Raw genomic sequence first — 22491 nt, 5'->3', positions numbered from 1 at the left:
TTCAAATTCAACCATCTGCCATGGTGGGTTTCGAGCCCAGATCCCCAGAACATTATCTGAGTCTCTGGATTAACAATCCGGTGATAATACCACTCGGCTACTGTCTGCCTCAAGGCTCTGATAGCCGAAAGCTGCTCAACTGAATTCCTAGGCTTAGACAGAGTACATATGTCACTGGCCTATGTACAGTGGTGCAGCAGTGTATATCCATCCATACGATAACTGCAACAATTTGCCAATGCTCCTGGGACAGCATCTCCAAAACCCTTCATCATGTCATAGGTGCAGCCCCATCTACAAGGCATCCTCCAAGTCACTCACTTGGTATCACTGACTTGAAATATCACTGCTCCTTCACTGTTGCTGGGTCCACTGGAGGACTTGCACGCAGAAAGCTAGACTTATAATTTGCATGTGCTATTGGAATGTACCCGTTGCAAATGAGCCTGGAGTTTTCACCTGATTTCTACCCATCATAACAGCTCCATCAGGACAGAATCACATCAAGTACTGCTAAAAGATCACAGATTTTAAAACCTGAGTCACACCCGGTAGTGGTATTTTAACTGCGTTAAATTGTGAGCAGGTGCTGACCATTAACTTGTGCCCCATATAAGGGCTCTTGTGGTGCAATGTTATTGTCACTACCTCTGAACTAGGATATCCAGCTTCACATCCCACGTTCTCCAGAGGTATGTAATGACGTCTCTGACCAGGTTGAACAGACGTTAAAAATGCTCGTGCCACATAAGAAAGAACAGAACTAAACCTGTCAGCTAGGCTCAAAGGTACATGTTTGCAATGTATAACACTATAAATAAATGCTTGTGAAAATCGATTCCAGTTCTATCCCTTAATGCCCGGCTTTACGGAGTCCAAGTGGGGTCCTTAAACTAGGTTAAGCCTGCATCCCCACAATCATTTAAGCTTGTTCAACTGAATCAATCCTCAACTTAAAGTAGATGGTCTCCCTACACTGCAAAGACCTGCTTCAGATTATAGCACTTGTTTGGAATGAGCTTCTCACTTGCACAGCCTCCATGGTCACATCAATCCGGCATGACTCACCAGACCAGGAGTTTCCTTTTCTGAGAAGGATGTTCTTACTCTGGAGGGAGGACAGCAAAGGTTCACCAGGCTGATTCCTGGGATGGTGGAACTGACCGTAGGAGGAGAGAATGACAAGGTTAAGATAGGTTTCACTGGAGTTCAGATGAACAAGGGGGCGCGGGTGGATCTCAGAGACTTATAAAATTCTAACAGGACCAGATAGGGTAGATGCAGGGAGGATATACCCGATGGTGGGTGCGTCCAGAACCAACGGGTTACAACCTGAGGATTTAGGGTGGACCATTTAGGACGGAGATGAGGAGGCATTTTTTCACCAAAAGACCAGTGGGCCTGTGGAATTCATTACCACAGGAAGTAGTTGATGCCAAAACATTGAATGTATTCAAGAGGCAGCTAGATATAGCACTTGGGGCGAATGGGATCAAAGGTTGTTGGGAGAAAGCAGGATTAGGCTACTGAGTTGGATGATTAGCCATGGTCATGATGGATGGTGGAGCAGGTTTGAATGGCTTCCTCCTGCTCCTATCTTCTATGTTTCAATGGAAGGCACAAGGAAACCCTGCAGAAATCATCAAAAAGTTGCAAAAGCGTGAGCTAGACTCTGCGTGCTTTCTTCTCCCGTGGACAATGCCTGTCAGTTTGCTATCACCACCAAGTTGACTCCATCCTTTTGTGAAGACAGTGAGGCCTGCAAATGCTGGAGATCAGAGTAGAGAGTGTGCTGCTGGAAAAGCACAACAGGTCAGGTAGCATCTGAGGAACAGGAAAATCAAGAAGGGCTCCGGCCCAAAACGTCGATCTTCCTGCTCCTCGGATGCTGCCTGACCTGCTGTACTTTTCCAGCAACACACTCTCAACTCCAACCCTTTGTGCCCAAGTTACATTTGCAATGTGACTGTTCTGAAGCACAAGGTTTTGTGTACCTCCTAGTCCATGGTACACCTTTACTGCACGTGGCACATTAATCAACAATCACATGACAATCCACGGCCATACCCCGAATCAGGAGCAGCTTATAGTGGGTTAGAATCATGGTGCAGCAGCCTGCAGCTCTAGCTGCGAGAGTGAGAAGATCCCCCTCCACATCGTTTCACAAACAAATGTTCGGTGACCATTAGTGTGATCAAGTATTGTTGTATTTTTTGCATAATGCTTGAAACTGTACAAACAGACGCTTGAACAAAGCACAAAGTCTCCCAATGTTTAATTTCCATTCCCTCTCTCTGTAGCTTCAAGCACAGATGTATAACATTTCATTCCTATTATGCAAAAATTCTGATCCATTCATTGGATTCCAAATGCTGGATTCTCATTCTGCCATCAGCCCCATCCAAGAAAAACATTTATTTGCAAATGCAAGTGTGTCTTTTCACAGCTTTGCTGTTGTAGCTCATAAGGATGTCTGTTTCTTATTGGGACTCATACTGTTACAAAGACTGCACTGTGCAGACTAATGTTTCCTAGCAGCCTATCTCCAGCTCCTGTGGATATGAGCTGCTGATTTTATTTTTGCTTCATTAAAATAGTGAATCATTTAACCTCACAGTCAATGTCAGCGCATGTGTAGATTGTAATTAACGTGGCGCTATAATTACATCATCTTTCAATACCCAGCATCTTGTCTTAGGATTACACTGTGGGTAATTAACAATAGGCAAACTGCAAAGTGTGATAGTTAGGAATGTGCTGGGAACTCTCCAATTGCCTCCTGATTGGGTATCTCACTCACAGGACGCAGGTTAGAGCAGTCCACCTGCTCAGTGAATCACCCCCACTGCTGCTGTCTTAACCACCACCCACACCCTCCACCAGGGAGGCTCGGTCGCAGCAGTGTGTACCAGCTACAAGATACATTGCAGCTATCAGCCAAGACCCCACAGACAGCACCTCCAAAACCCGCGACTTTAACCACTGGAACCCATCACAAGTCTTCCTCCAAGCCAACATCCTCTGATGTCCAAGACCGCATGAAATTACAGAGAGTTGTGAAACCAGTCCATCACGAAAACCAGCTTCCCATCCATTGTCCCCGTCTATACTTCTCACTGCCTCAGGAAAGCAGCCAACATCATTAAAGACCCCTCCCAGCCCGGTTATACTCTCTTACATCCTCTTCTGTCAGGCAGAAGATACGAAAGTTTGAAAACACGTACCGACAGATTCAAGAACAGCTTCTTCCCTGCTGTTATTGTACTTGTGAACAGATCTCTGATATATTCGAGCTGATCTTTCTCTGCCCCTTCTCTGTAGCTGTAACACTATATTCTGCATTCTGCTTTATTACCCTGATGTAATTATGTAAGGTATGATTTTTCTGGCTAGCATACCCAACAATATCTTTCACTATATCACACTACATGTGATAATAATAAATCAAATCAAATCAACAATGCTGCTCTTTCTTAATCAATGGGTCATTCCCACTCTCTCAAATACCAGTGGGGTTTTACCCACACTACATGGATTTCAGCAGTTCCAGAAGGTGGCTTGCCACCATTTTCTCAAAGGACCATTACGAATGGGCAACTGTAGGCGTTAACGTCCACAGCCTGTAAAATAACTTAAAAATTATGAATACAGGTTGAAACGGTTGGATCTTTACTCATTTACCTTTGGAGGAATGAGAGATAGTCTGACCTGATGGTCTGATTGGATTCCATAGTGAGTAAATTTAAGGAGGAGTTAGACAGATTTTTAAGTGGCAATGGGTTGAAGGCAGAAGGCAGGAAAATGGGGGTGAGGAGCATATAGGCCAGGATCGAATGGTGGATCAGACTCAATGGGCCAAATGGCCTAATTTTGCTTCTATATCTTATGAACTTTATGAACAAAGGGGACAGGGTGGATGCTGAGAGTTTGTTTCCTCTTGTAAGAGAGACTAGAACCAGGGAGCACAGTCTTATAAGAGGCTCATCTTTAAGATGGCAATAGGAGGAAATGCTTTTCCATCAGAAGGTGGTAAAACCATGGAATTCTCTTCCTGAGAAAATAATAGAGATTGGGTCATTTAATTTATTCAAGGCTGTGTTAGACAAATATTTGACTGACAAGGGAGATATAGATAAGAAAATAGAGCTGGGACTAAAACCATGATCTTATTGAATGGTGCAGCATTCTGATGAAGCTAAATGGCCCATTCCTGGACCTAAGTCCCACATTCTACACTCTTCTTTTAATGCATCATCAATTTGAAAATAAATAAATTACAAATGCTGTGCAGTTGGATACTGCACAATAAACTCTCCCTTTCCTCCTTTACTTCTCAAAGTCTTCTACAAATTTTGTTTCAATTTGATTTAAATCTAGCATTTCAGATCAAACAGCTGAGAAAAATGGAGAAAATCTTTACCGGCCTACCCATCTTGCCCCTCTTCCCTGCTTCTCCCGGTATTCCCTGTAAAATTAAGGAAGAAAAGATGCACATTAGACCATTGCAAAGTAGTAAAGTTTATTCAGCATAACTTGAAAATGTAAAAAGGTTATTATCACATGGTTACAAAGTGTCATAGACAGGCATCTGCCTTCATTTTTCTCTGGATAGATCTGACAGCATTGCAGGACATCACAGGCAGAGTGCGCTCTATGATCAGATTCTTAGATTAGATTTTCCAACAACCTGTAGCATTGACTACGTTCGAAACAGATATTAAAAATCCACTATTGTCCCAACCAAAAGCTGCAAATCATGTTTAGTAACAACTTCCGTTGTCTTCAGTGCAATGAAACATCTCAACTTACGTCTTCACATCAATCCAAAACAAGTTATGACACTATGCTACAGAAGGAGCAATAACGTTAGTTTTAAAAAGTTTCTAAACTGAGGATTGTAAGTTAAAGAGGCAAACGTTGCAGGGTGACAGAAGGCTTGGTCATGAACAGCTAAAACTGGGAATCTCACATGAAGGAGTGCTGACATCTTGGGAAACGTTCCTTAAATGAAATGCACTGCAAAATATGTGCAAATTCATTACAACAATTTCATCAGAATAATCTGCAAAAGATGCAGCACTGAAGGCAGTAATGACAGCTCAATTTGGACTCTTGTTGCACAGTGGCAGTGTCCGTTCCTCTGCACCTGAAGGCTCCAGGTTCAAAACTCACCAGCCCCAGAGGTGTGCAGTAATACTTCTGAATAAGTTGATTAGTAAACTACCAATAGCAGGTTGCTCTACAGTGCAACAGCACAGACACTAATATTAACCCAAACCCATCACAGTCTGTGAAGCGTATAGGACATTATCACCACAGTCATAATGTATAGATGATGAGTTAAGTAACAAACATATGCTTCAACGAGAAATGTCATTTTAAACCATGAGGACTGGATAAAATATGATTATACCATGTCTGTAATAACACCAGTAAAATGTTAGTATCATATTTAAGAACCTTTCACTGATCCAAAAGAATTTCTTAATTTATCTTTCCAGCATCCTAGAATGTCAAATGTAACAGTCGCCAGATGTACACTCCTTAAGAGCAATAAAGACGAGTTATGCTTCTACAAGGACAAGAACTTGGAAACTGTCCAAACTGTGCTGTCTCGTTGATCCCCTTGGTGCACCAATTCACAACGTCCTTCACTGACGTGCATGCTTGTATAACTGTAAACTGTCTCTTGAAGTGAAGTAAAACTTTGAAATCAGTTGCATGTTTTTAGATCAGTTACAGATTAAGTGCTTGTGGGAAGAGGAGGAGACCATTCAGCCCACATTCAAGCACCTGTTCGGCACTATTATAGAGCTATTCAGTAGGAAACAGACCCTTCGATCCATCCAGTCCATGCCAACCATAATCCCAAACTAAACTAGTCCCACTTCCTGCTCCTGGCCTATATCCCTGCAAACCTTTCAAATTCATGTACTTATCCAAACTTTTCAATGTTGCAACAGTGCCCGCATCTACCAGTTTCTCAGGAAGTTTATTTCACAGGCAAACTACTCCCTGTGTAAAAGATTGCCCCGCGTGTCTTTTTTTAAATCTCTCTCTTCTCACCTTGAAAATATGCCCCCAATCTTGAAATCTCTCCCCACTAGGGAAAAGACACCTGCCATTCGCCCTATACCCCTAATGATTTTAGAAATTTCTATAAAGATTTATAACCCTCAACCTCCTACACTCCAGTGAAAAATGTCCCTGCCTATCCAGCCTTTGTTTACACTGAAACCTTCCGTATCCAGCAACATCCTGGTAAATCTCTTCTGAACCCTCTCCACCTTAAAAATATCCTTCCAATAACAGCGTGATCAGAACTGGACACAGTGCTCCAGGAGAGCCCTCATCAATGTCCTGTACAACCTTAGACTTCCCAACTCCTAAACGTAAAGGACTGAGCAATGAAGACAAACATGCTCAATGCCTTTTTATTCACATCGATGATTTGGACTCTGGAATCAAAAGTAAAATTTCTAATATTGCAGTTATTATTAGTGGGGATTATCAATACTGAGGTGGACTGCAGCAATTTACTGGAGGGTATTGTTAAGATTTCAGATTAGGCAAATAATTGGCAAATAAAATTCCAAACATATAAATCTAAGATAGTGCATCTTGGCCGGAAATAAATGACAGGCACTTGTTACTTGGAAGTTCTGGCTTCAGATGGTTTACAGGAAGCTCACAGTACAAATATATTGATTCACCAAAGGCTGTATCACAGATTAACGACCATTGCATTTTTTATTTTTTCTAGAGGAACAGAACTGAAAAGGGGAGAAGTTGAGCTAAACTTGCATCAAACACCTTGGTTAGACTTCACATAGAGTAGTACATACAGTTCTGGTTCCCATAAGTATAAAACAGACCCTGAGACATTACAGAGGAGGATGTGGAGCTGATTTTGAAGGATGATGTCAGATATGTGTGGGCTTCCAAATCAGGAAAGGATTGACAGGTTAGTATTCATCTCAGCAAAGAAAGTTGATGGGGTGACCTATTTAAAGTGATCTAAGGTTCTGATTGATTGGACACAGAGGGAATATTTCCCCTTGAGAGGAAGGGAATAATGACAAGCTGTCAGTATTAGATAATCAAGAAATCCAGTATTGAAATCAGATGAAACTTCTTCATCCAGAGAGTGGTGAGGTGTGGATGAGAATCTGCTATCACTGAATGAATGAATGAATAAATGAATGAATGACATTTTTTGTCACGTATATCGAGGAAGATACAGTGAGAAGTGTTTTGTCTGGGAGTGGCTGCAGTCAATTTTGAAAATACAGTTAAAGGGAAGCTAGGCAGGTAGGTGAGGGAGGGGGGAATTCAGGGGAAGGGTGGCAAATTTGGGTAAGGAGACGGAATGAGGCTCAAGTGATGCATAAACACCAGATGGACTGGTTGGGCCAAATGACCTGCTTCAGGACCATAAGTCTTACCTGTTCTGATATAACCTGTCTTCCAAGCAGCAGCACGTATATTTCACTCTTCTGGGGACATGGCTTGTTTGCCTGAGTTGGGAAATGCAATCAACTTCCAGCTCAGTTGCTAGAGACAATTTTACTGGGGAAGAATTAAGTGATGCTTTTCAAAGGAAAGAAGGATTTGCTGTTCGCCGTCTCTGTCCTAAGTCCACCTGATCCATTAAGTAACTGGCCAGTGAGAGGCATAAAGAGATCTGTCCTAGGTTGTCCTTGCTCTCTCAATGGGATGCTGGCTCCAAACAGTGTATCAAAATATTATCAAGCAAATGTGAAGGAATCAATGGATCTCCTGCTGGGGTCTCCAGGGAATGTGTGCACGTCTATGCCCAAATGGAATCATAAGGAACCTCAGAGAACAAAGGTGTTGATGTAGGAGAAGGACAATGAAGTGTGGAGAGAGTTTAAGATGGGGGGAAAGGGTGCCTGCTGGTAACCATACTTCAAGGCTTTTGGCTGAGGGAAGGGATGGGGTTAGGGGGTGGTGGTGGAATTACTGCCCTTTCTGGTTAGGGCACGTAGGGGCTGATTTCTGGACTCTGAATGTCAAGGGGTAGATCAGGGGAGGACTTATTCCATAGATGGTACTGGATCATCGATTCAGGGAACCTGGAACTTTCAGGGACTTGGGGGATCAGGAATCTTAACAATGGGAATTCAGAGATCAGATAGAAGCTGGGAAAGGGAATTTCTCGAGAGGCATTCCAGCACTGGCTGAGGTGATGTGTGTGGACAGGAGTGACACTTTCCCCCTTCAACTAGCACCTCGCTCTGGAGATATAATAATTTAACTTTCTTGTTGTTGTCATTCTGTACTTAAGTTAAGATAAACATGGTGGAGGTGGCAGGCATTAGGACCCAGATGGACAAGGCCTAAAGTCTGCTCTAAGCCTTGATTAAGAACATTTCTTTGTAGTGAGTAACACACCATGACTGACCATCAGGCAGCAAGCAAAGCTAACTCCAATGTTGATAAATCTGATCCAAATGATGTACCTGGGAGTGAGCCGCAGTTTTAAGTGAGCAAGTGGAGGCCCTAGCTACTCTATCCGCTTTCAAAATGTTAGTTCTTCACCTCAAGAGAGGTCCAACCAGCAGTGCCCAGCTCCTTACAAATCAAGATCAGGAATTCCTCAACTAGGAAACAGGGATGGCCAGGTAGAATTATAAAAATGGAGGCAGGTGAATGACACAACTTCCCCAGTGACCATTAGCAACAACACACATGCTCACAAAAGTTTGCAAAGAGGCACAGGGAGCCTCCCAGGCTCAGCCTCCCACTCGCTGTCTGAGGTATGAGGATGATTGGGTGTCCGTGGAACTAAAGTAGCCAAATTATGGGCGAATCCCTTAAAATTCAGGACACATGGTCACCCCATCCTGGAAAGTGTAGGCCTTACTTGTCACAGACCTCCTCCCTTTTCTGATGTTTGGATCCTTGCTGTCAGGAGACTGTGTTTATCATCTACATCTCACAATTTTCCATCCTGTCTGGAATGGGATTTAATAGAGGCCTAAGGATTATTACACTAAGCCTCGTCTTGTAACTCAGACCAGTACTCACTCACCAAAACCCTCTTGGAACACTAATCCCAGTATTTAATTGGGCAACAATTTCCATGGAAGAATTATAGAATCCCTACAGTGTGAAAAGAGGCCATTCAGCCCATTGAATCTACACCAAAGAGCATCCCACCGAGACCTACACCACCACCCCCACAATCTATCCCTGTAACTCTGCATTCCCCATGGTTGACTCACCTAGTCTACACATCCATGGACACTATGGGCAATTTAGCATGGCAATCTACCTAACCTGCACATCTTTCGACTGTGGGAGGAAACTGGAGCACCCAGAGGAAACCCACGCAGGCACAGGAGAACATGCAAACTCCACACAATGACCTAAGGACTGGAATCGAACCCTGGTCCCTGGTACTGTGAGGCAGCAGTGCTATTCAATGTGCCACCATGTAGTCCCAGTTCTGTAGCTCCATGTATTACATCTTAAAAACTTCTATTACTGTCTAAGCTACATTGAAGAGGAATCAACATGCATAATTGCTTATACAAGGTGCAGTTATCGAGATCTTGTGGTTATCCCACATCCACACTTAAACCTTTGTTAAAGGCCCCCAGTTCAGTTAGAGGTGGTTCAGAAGACATAAATTAAGTTGATAAAAATATGCTGACATCTCATTTGCATTTTTCATTAGAGATTAATGTATTAATGAGATGCAAATTTTATTCTTTAAAGTCCAGACAAAAAAAGATAAGGATTGGGATTTTTTTAATCACTGAATTGAAAGCTGAGCAACTAACATTATACAATTTATACTTATCCCATAAATGTGGCTGTTGAAACATTTACAACTTAAGGAAAATGAGAGCAATATGTCTAAAATGCTGCTTCAATGTATTTTATTAGCAGATGCATTTTTTAATACACATGGATCATTTCTCAGCAGTAAATCGCTAAAAAAAATGCAGGGGATGAATTTTAGTTTCTGAGTGGATGCAGCCCAGAGAGAAATCGGAAAAACTTGGAAATGATGGAAATGCTCTGAAACAGTCTTGCACAAATCACAGGTTAGTGTGCAGGTACAGCAAGTAATCAGGAAAGTTAATAAAACCTTTTGCTCAATTATGAGGGGGATTGAATGCAAGAGTTATGCCTCAGTTGTACAGGGTATTGGTAAGACCACATCTGGAGTCTGATCACCGTATTTACTGAGGGATGTTAATGAGTTGGAAGCAGTTCAGAGAATACCTAGAACGAGAATACGTTATGAAGAAAGGCTAGACAGGCTAGGCTTGTATCGTCAGGCATTAAGAAGAGTTAGAGGTGACTTAGTTGAAACATATAAAACCCAAAGAAGATCTGACCAGGTGGACATGGAAAGAATGTTCCCTCTTATGGGAGAATCTCATTTAAAATAAAGGGCTGGCCTTTTTTTTATTCATTTGTGGAACATGGGTGTCGCTGGCGAAGTCTGCATTTATTGGCCGTCCCTAGTTGCCCCTTGAGAAGGTGGGGGTGAGCTACCTTCTTGAACCGCTGTAGTCTACCTGCTGTGGGTTGACCCATAATGCCCTTAGGGAGGCAGTTCTAGAATTGTGACCCAGCAACAGTGAAGGAACAGTGATATATTTCCAAGTCAGGATGGTGAGTGGCTTGGAGGGGAACTTGAAGGTGGTGGTGTTCCCATGTATCTGCTGCCCTTGCCCTTCTAAATGGAAGTGGGCATGGGTTTAGAACATGCTGTTTGAGCATCGTTGGTGAATTTCTGCAGTGCATCTTGTAGGTCATACACACTGCTGCTACTGAGCGTCCGTGCTGGAGGGAGTGAATGCTTCTGGATGTGGTCTAAATCAAATGGGTTGTATTGTCATAGAATCATAGAGATGTACAGCATGGAAACAGAGCCTTCGGTCCAACCCGGCCATGCCGACCAGATATCTCAACCCAAACTAGTCCCACCTGCCAGCACCCGGCCCATATCCCTCCAAACCCTTCCTTTTCATATACCCATCCAAATGCCTCTGAAATGTTGCAATTGTACTAGCCTCCACCACTTCCTCTGGCAGCTCATTCCATACACGTACCACCCTCTGTGTGAAAACGTTCCCCATAGGTCTCTTTATTATCTTTTTCCTCTCCCCCTAAACCTATGCCCTCTAGTTCTGGGCTCCCCGACCCCAGGGAAAAGACTTTGCCTAGTTACCCTATCCATGCCCCTCATAATTTTGTAAACCTCTATAAGGTCACCCCTCAGCCTCTGACGCTCCAGGGAAAACAACCTCAGTCTGTTCAACCTCTCCCTACAGCTCAGATCCTCCAACACTGGCAACATCCTTGTAAATCTTTTATGAACCCTTTCAAGTTTCACAACATCCTTCCGACGGGAAGGAGACCAGAACTGCATGCAATATTCCAACAGTGGCCTAACCAACATCCTGTACAGCCACAACATGATCTCTGACCAATAAAGGAAAGCATACCAAACAACTTCTTCACTATCCTATTTATCTGTGACTCCACTTTCAAGGAGCTATGAACCTGCACTCCAAGGTCTCTTTGTTCAGCAACACTCCCTAGGACCTTACCATTAAGTATATAAGTCCTGCTAAGATTTGCTTTCCCAAAATGCATGGTGTCAAGCTTCTTGAGTGTTGTTGGAGGTCCAGGCAAGTGGGTGGTATTCCATCCCACTCCTGATGATAGAAGGCTTTGGGGAGTCAGGAGGTGTGCTACTTGTGCAGGATTCCTAGCCTCTGACCTGCTCTCCTAGTCACTGTGTTTATGTGGTGAGTCCAACTGAGTTTCTGGTCAATGGAAATTGATACTGGGGGATTCAGCAATGGTAACACCATTGAATGTCAAGAGATGGTAGTAAGATTGTCTCTTATTGGTGATGGTCATTGCCTGGCTGTTGCGTGGCATGAATGTTACTTGCCACTTGTTAGCCCCAGCCTGCAATTGGACACAGAGTGCTTCAGTATCTGAGGAATTGTGAATGGTGCTGAACATTCTACAGTCATCGGTGAAAGAGATCACAGGACAGGGATAAAGTAAAAATATTATCTCAGAGGGCAAGATTTTGAATTTGCTTTATTCATTCACAGGATGAGGGCATCACTGGCCGGGCCAGCATTTATTGCCCATCCCTAACTACCCGAGGAGCAGTTAAGAGTCATCTACTTTGCAGTGGGTCTGGAGTCACATGTAGATTAGACTGTGTTGGGATGGCAGCTTGCTGCCCTGAAGGGGTTTTATGAACCAGATGGGTTTTTCCAACAATTGACGATGGATTCAGGGTCATCAGAGGGGAAAGATTTAAAAGGGACCTGAGCGATAACTTTTTCACACAGAGGGTGGTGTGTGTATGGAATGAGCTGCCAGAGGAAGTGGTGGAGGCTGGTATCATTACTACAGTTAAAAGGCATCAGGATGGATGTATGGATAGGATTTAGAATGATATGGGCCAAATGGTGGATAGTTTAGGATAATTAGTTGGCATGGACAAGTTGAACCAAAGGGTCAGTTCCTGTGTTGTACAATTCTATGACTCTTAATCCCAGATTTGTATTGAGTTCAAATTCCACCATCTGTCATGATGGTATTTCAACTGAGGTCCCCAGAACACTAGGCCATCACTTCCCTCACCACCCCCCCCCCCCCCACTGCCTTTGAAAACAAGGATGAGGATGTTAAACTGGAAGCACTGCTTCATGGGAACCAGTGGCAAACAGCAAGCAGAGCTCATAGAGGAGTGGACTTGACGTGCATCAAGAGAACATAGCTTTGGATGACCTCAAGATTACGGAGTGCAGCCTGGGGTGTGTGGGAGCATTGAGCTTTGGAAGCAAAATGGCATCAATGCGGCGGTGTAATGAGAGCTGATTCAGGCAATGGAAATCCAGGCAGTTCTAGTCATAATCAAATATGAGGAGTCTGAGGTGCGGCCCTTGTTTCCTGGAATTGTCACTGACAGTCAGCAGCGGGGACACAGCAGATACCCAAGTGAGAATCCAAATGATAGGGAAAGGCATGTTGCACAGCTAAAACTGGTCAAAGCAATGGTAGAGCAACCACAGAAATATTACAGGCAGTTTTTTCTGTGGAAATGTCACGAGAAACATTCAACATTAATGCTGCTTCCTACCAGTTATCCCTTTCATTTGGAGAACACGAGACAAATACACTGAAAAAGAGGAGAGAAATAAAGACTTACTTGCTTTCCGTCTGCTCCTGGAAGACCCATTAACCCTCGTGGGCCTATGAAGCCCTGTAGAAAGAGGAGAGAAGTGCTATCAGTTGGTCTTGTGGGATCTCTGAGATGTCAGTGCACTATGTGGCTCCATCCGTGCTGCGAGGTGGTACAAGTGATGAACAAAGCCTTGAGGCAAGTGTATATGCCCATGGACTGCATGGTGCTGGCTTCCACGATGTAGTCCAAGGGCACATACTCTCACTCCAGGGATTGAGCTGGCTCGGGCACACACTGTTGCTAGAAACAAAAGTTACATGAGAGGCCCATCTTGTGCGATTATAGCAGAGCGTGATTAACAGCATTGACACGATACCATACCCACAACATATTTGATCTGGGTCAGATAAAGAGGTATGTTTGATGATGGAGTGTATAGACTCTTTCTCTCAGGCTGAAGACAAAATATCATGGAATCCCTAGAGTGTGGAAGCAGGCCATTCAGCCCATTGAGTCTACACCAACCCTCCAACCATCCATACCCACCCTGTAACCCTGTATTTCCCATGGCTAACCCACCTAGCCTGCACATCCCTAGACACTATGGGGAAATTTCCCATGGCCAATCCACCCTAACCTGCATGTCTTTAGACTGTGGGAGGAACTCATAGCAAGCCAATGCAAACACAGGGAGAATGTGCAATCTCCACACGGAGAGACACCGAGGGTGGAATCAAATCTGGGTCTAACCAGTGAGCCACCATGCCTCCCCTAGTGAACAAGCCATAGGTTGTTCTCAAGCCACTCAATTAGAGTACTGCATTTCCAAAACTTCTCCATCCGTTGTACTAACGTACAGATATTTTGATAATAAATCTTGCCATAAAATTTTATTTAAATTCCAGCCTTTCCTTTTTCATTTGTGGAATGTGGATGTTACTGGCTAAGCCAGCATTTATTGCCCATCCCTAATTACCCAGAGCACAATTAAGAATCACCCACATTGCTGTGGGTCTGGAGTCACGTGTATACCAGACAAGTAAGGACAGCAGATTTCCCTCCTTAAAGGACATTAGTGAAACTAGATGGGTTTTTTGTACAACAATGAACAATAGTTCCAGAGTTGACATTACAATAACCTTTTAATTCTCAGTTTTAAGGATCTTTGAATTTCACCATCTGCATTGGTGGGATTTGAAACCATGATCTGAGAACAATAGCAATTCATAGGTAATAATCCTGCCTAGGTAAATAATCATGAACATTTATCACTGTCACTCCATCCTGATGTCCTGGCATAAGCCCACATAAAAATTAAATAATACTTGAATCTGTGGTTGATTGCATTCAAAGCAAGGAGATTTAATGGAAGATATTTAATGTGATGGAGAGATGGGACTTGAGGAGATAGAAAGCAGAGACTTACAGAGTTTCTCTCTCTTCATGTGGAGCAGTAGTGCTGCCACTTCACACGAGAAGGGGCTAGCAGGCGAGGGTATCCCTGAGAGCTACCTCAGCCATAAGGAGTTCAGAACCCCACCTCTCACCTTCCCAAAGACAAGCAGCAAACCAATGGACTGACATTATTAAGCACCCATTCTAACCAATCATGCCAAGTGGTTCCTTCTTCCCAGCAATTCAGCATCTCCAACAATGGGGTACTGATTTAGGAATACAGGAACAGGAGTAAGCCATTCAGTCCTACTATTCTAGATTAAGACTGGGCAACTCCTCAATGTCACTTTCCCATACTATTCCCTTGATGCACTGGTTTCCAGAAATGTGCTGCCTGCATGTGTTCAGAAGCTCTCTAGGATAGAGAATTCCAAAGATTTAACCTCCTCCCCTGTATTCCCCTGTACCCCCCTGCCCCCGCCTCCCCCCCACACCTCTCCAAACCCCACCTCCACTTGGAGGGAAAACATTCCTACTTTTGTCAACTGTAAATGGCCCTAACCCATTAGCCTAAAGTTAAGCCTCAGCTTCTAAAGTCACCATTTAAGGGGAAGTTGGTTAAACACAAAAGGCACAGAATGGTATGCTGGCAGGGTGAGATGACGGGAACTGGGAGAATACTTATGTGAAGCGTTGACACACAGCAGATGGGCCAAATGATCTCTTTCTCTGTTGCCTGGACTTTCTAAATGTGAACACTTTGATAGCAGGAGAAACTGACCTTGTTTTTGAGTGGAACTGAGAAGCTGGTTTTAAATTCATTCATGGGACATAACAGCATAAGAGGTACAGTTAGTAAGTTTGCAGATGACACCAAAATTGGAGGTGTAGTGGACAGCGAAGAGGGTTACCTCAGATTACAACAGGATCTGGACCACTTGGGCCAATGGGTTGAGAAGTGGCAGACAGAGTTTAATTCAGATAAATGCGAGGTGCTGCATTTTGGGAAAGCAAATATTAGCAGTACTTATACACTTAATGGTAAGGTCCTAGGGAGTGTTGCTGAACAAAGAGACCTTGGAGTCCAGGTTCATAGCTCCTTGAAAGTGGAGTCGCGGATAGATAGGATAGTGAAGAAGGCGTTTGGTATGCTTTCCTTTATTGGTCAGAGTATTGAGTACAGGAGTTGGGAGGTCATGTTGCGGCTGTACAGGACATTGGTTAGGCCACTGATGGAATATTGCGTGCAATTCTGGTCTCCTTCCTATCGGAAAGATGCTGTGAAACTTGAAAGGGTTCAGAAATGATTGACAAGGATGTTGCCAGGGTTGGAGAATTTGAGCTTCAAGGAAAGGCTGAACAAGCTGGGGCTGTTTTCCCTGGAGCGTCGGAGGCTGAGGGGTGACCTTATAGAGGTTTACAAAATTATGAGGGGCATGGATAGGATAAATAGACAAAGTCTTTTCCCTGGGGTCGGGGAGTTCAGAACTAGAGGGCATAGGTTTAGGGTAAGAGGGGAAAGATATGAGAGAGACTTAAGGGGCAACTTTTTCACACAGAGGGTGGTACGTGTATGGAATGAACTTTCAGAGGATGTGGTGGAGACTGGTACAATTGCAACATTTAAGAGGCATTTGGATGGGTATATGAATAGGAAGGGTTTGGAGGGATGTGGGCCAGGTGCTGGCAGGTGGGACTGGTTTCGGTTGGGATATCTGGTTGGCATGGACAGGTTGGACCGAAGGCTCTGTTTCCATGCTGTACATCTCTGTGACTCTATGACATGGGCATCAGTGACCAGGTCAGCATTTATTGCCCACCCCTCATATCCCTTAAGGGGATTAAGAGTCAACCACATTGCTGTGGGTCTGGTGTCACTGTTTCCTTCTCTAAAGTACATTAGTGAACCAGATAGGTTTTTCCAACAATGGTCATCATTAAGACTTTTAACTGCAGATTTTCATTAGATTCAAATGACACCATCTGCCGTGGCAAGATTCAAACCCAGTTCACCAGAACATTACCTGGGTCTCTGGATTAACTATCCATCAATCACATCACTAGGGTCATCACCTCTCCCTTGGGAGGCTGTGGAATGCATGACTGGAATTAATGAGTGAAGCAGATTGGATTTTTAACCTCAGCTCATAACGAATGTGAAGTGGACAATGTGTCTGTAGTATTGAGTATCAGGAAAATCCAAAAGTTGGGGAAAGGCACTCTCGGGAATGCCTGGTGGTCAGGAGATCTGGAGTATATCCAAATGAAGCTGCAAACTGACGGTGTCAAGTTACCACAAGCCTTCCAGACAGCCAAGCCATCTGGGAGAGTGGTAGGGAAAACCAGTGAAAAGAAAACAGTGAACATTGGGAAATGACGGCACTGGTCCAAACAGGAGGCCACAATAAGGTATACAGGACAAAATGTAATCAGTCTGGCAATTCCAAGTTTTACTGGGTTTCCCTTCCAGGCACATGGGCCTGTGGGTAGGTCCCGCAGCAGATCATCATTGTTTAGTTACACATGGAGACGAACTCTCACAAAGAATAGTCTCTCTGAGAAAAAAAAAATTGTGTGTTTGGAGGAGCAAATCCATTTGAAGACCTCTAGTTACTCATTTGGGCAGCACAGTGGCTCACTGCTGCCTCATAGCACCAGGGAACTGGGTTCAATTCCAACCTCGGGTGACTGTCTGTGTGGAGTATGCATGTTCTCACTGTGTTTGAGTGGGTTTCCTCTGGGTGCTCTGGTTTCCTCCCACAGCACAAAGATATGCAGCATAGGTGGTCTGGCCACGTAAATTGCCCATAGTGTCCAAGGATATGCAGGCTAGGTTGATTAGCCAGGGAAAATGCAGAGATGGGGTGGGTCTGGATGGGACCCTCTTTGGAGGGTCAGTGTCAACTTGATGGGACGAATGGACAAAGATGCCCATGAATTTTTTTAGGATATTTCTAATTGTGAATTCCTAATTGACTGTTTGTTGGTTTGGCACATCTTCTGTATTAATATTGGGCACTAATGTTGAAAAGTTTCATTGGCACTTTTAATGCTAATTTTTCTCATGCACTAACCCATTCCTGAAGTGGGCAAACCACCAATGAAACCATCAACCTGGTTGACGTTTAAGTTGAAAAGTTGCTTAAGTCAAGGATAAAGGAGGATATGGAAGCAATTGGTGCCAAGATGGCAGAACATGGGATTATCACGAATGCTGAAAATCTAGAACAAAACCAGAGAGTGCTCGAGAAACTCAGCAGCTCTGGCTGCACCTGTGGAGAGAGAAAGAGAGTTAACTTTTTAGTCTGATACGATTCTGTGGAACTGAGCTGTTCTGAAGGAGAGTCAGACGGGGTTTGATATACTATGCTCGCCAGCTTCCAAAGAGATTTTTTTTTAAATAAAGCAAAAGAGCAGGTGGTGAAAACATCTGGAGAAAGTGTTTCAGAGGCCTAAAAGTAAGCAAAGAAAGGTCAGAGGAATTTAGGTAAAATAGAAAACATGACCTGGTTCGAGACCAGAGACAATGCTGTAACTGGAGATAAAAAGAGCAGCGAGTTTGGTAGTGTCTGTGAGGCGAGAAACTGACAGTCATACAGCACGGAAACAGGCCCTTCGGTCCAATACTCCATGCTGACCATAATCCCATGAGACTAGTCCCACTTGCCTGCACTTGGCAGAGAGAGACAGAGAGAGAGAGACAGAGAGAGAGAGACTCACTGGTGCTAAACACATTGCAGGTTTGAAATAATTTCTGCGTAATTCTGCGCAATCATCTCCTGAAAGCAATGTCTCTTGCAACAATATAAACTTCATAACTTTCATAATTTCATGGATTGAAAGAATCTTTCTGGAATAAACTGTTTCTTGAGATGAAAGGGACGAGGAGAAACTGTTATAAGGGGATTAAAAGCAACACGGTCATTAACCATCTCGAGGGAGAACAAACTAAAGGAAGATAAACAAGCTGTTTCCTGGGCGAAAGGAGAAAACACTGCTTGTTAATCTGCTGCCTTGGCAATTAAGTCATCTGCAGATGGTATGTTCTGAAATAAAGGGTTAATTACAAGAAAAGTTGTGTTTTGTGTAGATAGCTAACCCTCAAATGTACCAAGGAACAGGGGAGCTGCTTCTAATAAGGCGGCAAATCACTACCTGTGGTCTCCAGAAATGTAATCAATGTTGGAGACGAAAGAATCTATCGAATCATCAATAAGGTACAGACTTGAAAGAGAGAAACCGGCAAAATAATCCAACATTCGTACACATAAGGAGCAGAACTCTAAAGGACAACACTGCATAAGGATCAAACCCTGGGCCCTTCCAGGGACAGACACTGTCTTTGTGAAATCGAGGCCAGATTCCATCATTGATCGGGTAATAGCCAAATTGGATTGTGAGGCTTAACTTGCTTATTTGAGGGATCTTATTTTGGTTGCTACATGCAATAAAGTTTAAATCGTTGTTTCAGTACAAATTGTTCTTCTTTAACATGATGGTTACATTCTTGTGCAACCCCGCATCATAGAAAAATCACACTTTAGAAACAGTGCTTAAAGTATTGGCGATGTAATGGCGTTAAAACAAACACACGTTTTAAAAGTTTATGCTTTAGAAACAGTGTCCCCAATTCATCAATTATGTTACAGTGAATTCGCATTAATGAAATGTGGGTTATAACAACGACTTGTATTTGATTGCCAGTGGGATTTCTTAATAAGTAGCTGAATTGAAGGTAACTTGTGGGGATTTGCCCACAATGCTCTTCAATACTTGTAGACACTGTAACATCCTCCTAAGCACTTGTGTCAACAAACTTTGTGGACATGAACATTGTCTTCAGTGCATTCTGCTGCCCAGATTAGCACTACCTTGCACATCCATCTCTCTAAATCAGCAATTCCAGTCATCCAACACTCTTTCTGAAGAGCCTAGCTCTTGACTTGCAAATCAAATCTCAACTGGGCTTTGATGGGAGTAGGTTAGGGATGTGGAACTGTACTCTGAGAGTAGCACCAATTCACCACAGTGTTCCAGAATGGCCAGCTAATTTCAGGAGACCTGCATTTTGAACAGGAATTCAGCACGGAATAAATATTTGATACTTGCCAAACCAACAGCCAGTCAATTAGGAATTCAGAATTGGAAAAATTTCATGTACAACGAATCATGTTTTTTAACCAGCATCCATTCTGACCGGAACAAAAACAGAAATATCTGGAGAAACTTAGCAAGTCTGTGGAGAGAAATTAGAAAGAGTGTTTCCAGGCTGGAAATGTTCCTTCTCTCTCCACAGATGCTGCCATACCTACTGAGATCCTCCAGCAATTTCTGCTTTTGTTTCTGATCTTCAGCATCCACATGTTCTTTGTTTTATTTTATCCATTTGGTCTGGCTGCTTTCTCAGGGCTACTTTTCAATCCTGCGCTGAAATTTCCAAACTGAACTCAAATTATATTGCCATGGTTGTTTTACATGGGCACAGAGCAAGCCATTACAATTCACATTGCAATCCTCGCTACCATCAGTTGGGTAGAAGGATCACTGGATCCAAATGTGGACTCTGATTTCTCTCCAAGGATGCTGCCAGAGCTGCTGAGTTTTTCCAGCAATTTTGGCTTTTGTATCTGATTTCCAGCATCCACAGTTATAGAGTCACAGAGATGTACAGCATGGAAATAGACCCTTTGGTCCAACCTGTCCATGCCAACCAGATATCCCAACCCAATCTAGTCCCACTTGCCAGCACCTGGCCCATATCCCTCCAAACCCTTCCTATTCATATACCCATCCAAATGCCTCTTAAATGTTGTAATTGTACCAGCCTCCACCACATCCTCTGGCAGCTCATTCCATACACGTACCACTCTCTGCGTGAAAAAGTTGCCCCTTAGGTCTCTTTTATATCTTGCCCCTCTCACCCTAAAACTATGCCCTCTAGTTCTGGACTCCCCGACCCTAGGGAAAAGACTTTGTCAATTTATCCTATCATAATTTTGTAAACCTCTATAAGGTCACCCCTCAGCCTCCGATGCTCCAGGGAAAACAGCCTCAGCTTGTTCAGCCTCTCCTTGTAGCTCGAATCCTCAACTGCAATTCACATGCCTGTCTGAATGTTTTAACTCGGCTCCCAGGCTTCCCAGACTGTGGGTCACAGCTTCCCTGGGGAGGGGCAGGGGGTCCCAGGATGAGAGGTTGAGGTTGGAAGCTCTTAGGCATCAATGGATTCAGTGGAGCTTTCACTGAGTGTTAATGAGTGCGAGGGCCTTTAAATTCTTGCCTTTCTCCCCCTGACAATCAGCATGATCAAATGGACAACTTACTGAAATCTGACTGCTGCAAAAATAAAGCCTGAGAAAAGGTAGATTGTTTTTTAAAGAATAAGCTTTCAGCTTAAATGTTTCCTATTATGCTCAAAGGACACCTCTGCTCCCCCTCCCCAACCCCAACAACAATCCACTACCTCAGTCCCTCCCACTTCTGAACAGCTCTCGCACCTCTCCCAAATTTTCACGCAAATGGTTATGCAGAAAATAGGAGCAGGATCACAGAATCCCTACAGTGTGGTAAGAGGTCATTTGGTTATTAGGAGCCTGACTTTCCCTGAGGCACAAACACTAAAACCTTTCAAGAATCGACGGATTTAGTTAAGGCATGTTACAATCCCAAACCTCCTCTAATTCGGAGATTTAGTGGTTTTACCAGCAGTTTGAGAACCAGGGGAATCCATGTTAGGAGTTTTGACGAAATTAAGACGACTGGCAGAAGCATGTGACTTAGCTTTAACCCTTAATGAGATACTGAGAGACTGTTTGGTAGGTGGGATTAATGATGTAACCATGCAAGAGTGCACTCCAGCTGAAGCCCGACTGGACTTCAAACAGGCACCACAGCTGGCTTTATCATGGAAAATGCGGGGAAGTGGAGCATATGAGTTGCAGGGTATTCCAATGGAAGTAGGCACCCTCGCCAATCTGACTCAGCCTGGGGAACACTATCTGAGGGAAGACAAACGCATAACCTTACTCAAGACATATCTTGAACAGAAGGACTCTAAGTCAGCTCACAGCAAAACCCCAACACAGTGCCCAGCCTTAGCCAAATGGGTTAACAGTTTCTTCAGAATCCAACCGGCAAGCCATTGCAGATACTGCCAGCATGTAGAATCAAGACAGGAAAAGAATTGCCACCAGATACTAGGTGACCTTTACCTGGGGTTTCCAAAATAAAGATGATGGTGAGAAGTTATGTCCGGTGGCCAGGACTGGATGCAGACATGGCTGCATTGGTGGGGCAGTGCCCAGAGTGCCAACAAGAACACAACTACTGCCAGCAGCAACCCCACATTCAAGGGGATTGCCAGGTAAACCCCAGACTCGGTTACATGTCAACCATTCACAGGCTCAATGTTCTTAGTCATTATGGACATTCACTCAATGTAGTTCATTCATCAAACAAGGGATCAAAATAAAAAGCTACGAGCATCTTTTACAATACCCAGGCTCCCAAAAGCGTTAGTCACAGACAACAGGCCATCATTTACTAGCTGGGAATTTGAGTACTTCCTAAAGTCAACTGGCATTCGACATGTAAGAACAGCTCTATATCACATATCGTCCAATGGTCTGGTGGAAACTGTAATCCAAACTATTAAGGCAGGCTTAAAGAATCAACCTACATCTTCACTAGATATCAACCAGTCCCAGTTCCTATGTGATTATCAGACCACCCTTCATGCAACTACGGGGATAGCTCCAGCACAGTTGCTAATGGGGAGAAAACTCCATACTGGGTTAAATCTGATCTTCCCAGATCTGGTGGGGCTGGGGTGAAATGACATAAGGAAAGCCAAAGCTGGACTCAAGATTCCTCTAAGCAAGAGGGACAGTTTACTTCAG

At 43.7% G+C, this 22491-nt stretch overlaps 1 protein-coding gene across 5 annotated transcripts in view; it reads right to left on the bottom strand.

The window, feature by feature from the left end:
* The window catches only part of col27a1b (collagen, type XXVII, alpha 1b), a 653616-nt gene that overhangs the window by 356131 nt on the left and 274994 nt on the right, over positions 1 to 22491 (bottom strand). For all 5 annotated transcript variants that reach the window (XR_011956099.1, XM_072565909.1, XM_072565908.1 and 2 more), the window contains exons 11-12: positions 13223 to 13276; positions 4421 to 4465 (exon numbers count right to left, since the gene is read on the bottom strand). Coding sequence is in view for 4 of the 5 variants with exons in the window: in XM_072565909.1 (XP_072422010.1) it covers positions 4421 to 4465; positions 13223 to 13276 (99 nt within the window). In the remaining variant the exon portion in view is untranslated. The remainder of the gene's footprint in view (positions 1 to 4420; positions 4466 to 13222; positions 13277 to 22491) is intronic.

This window comes from Chiloscyllium punctatum, chromosome 49, assembly GCF_047496795.1.
Source record: "Chiloscyllium punctatum isolate Juve2018m chromosome 49, sChiPun1.3, whole genome shotgun sequence".
Lineage (NCBI taxonomy): Eukaryota > Metazoa > Chordata > Chondrichthyes > Orectolobiformes > Hemiscylliidae > Chiloscyllium > Chiloscyllium punctatum.
This window is presented reverse-complemented; position numbering and strand designations above follow the sequence as displayed.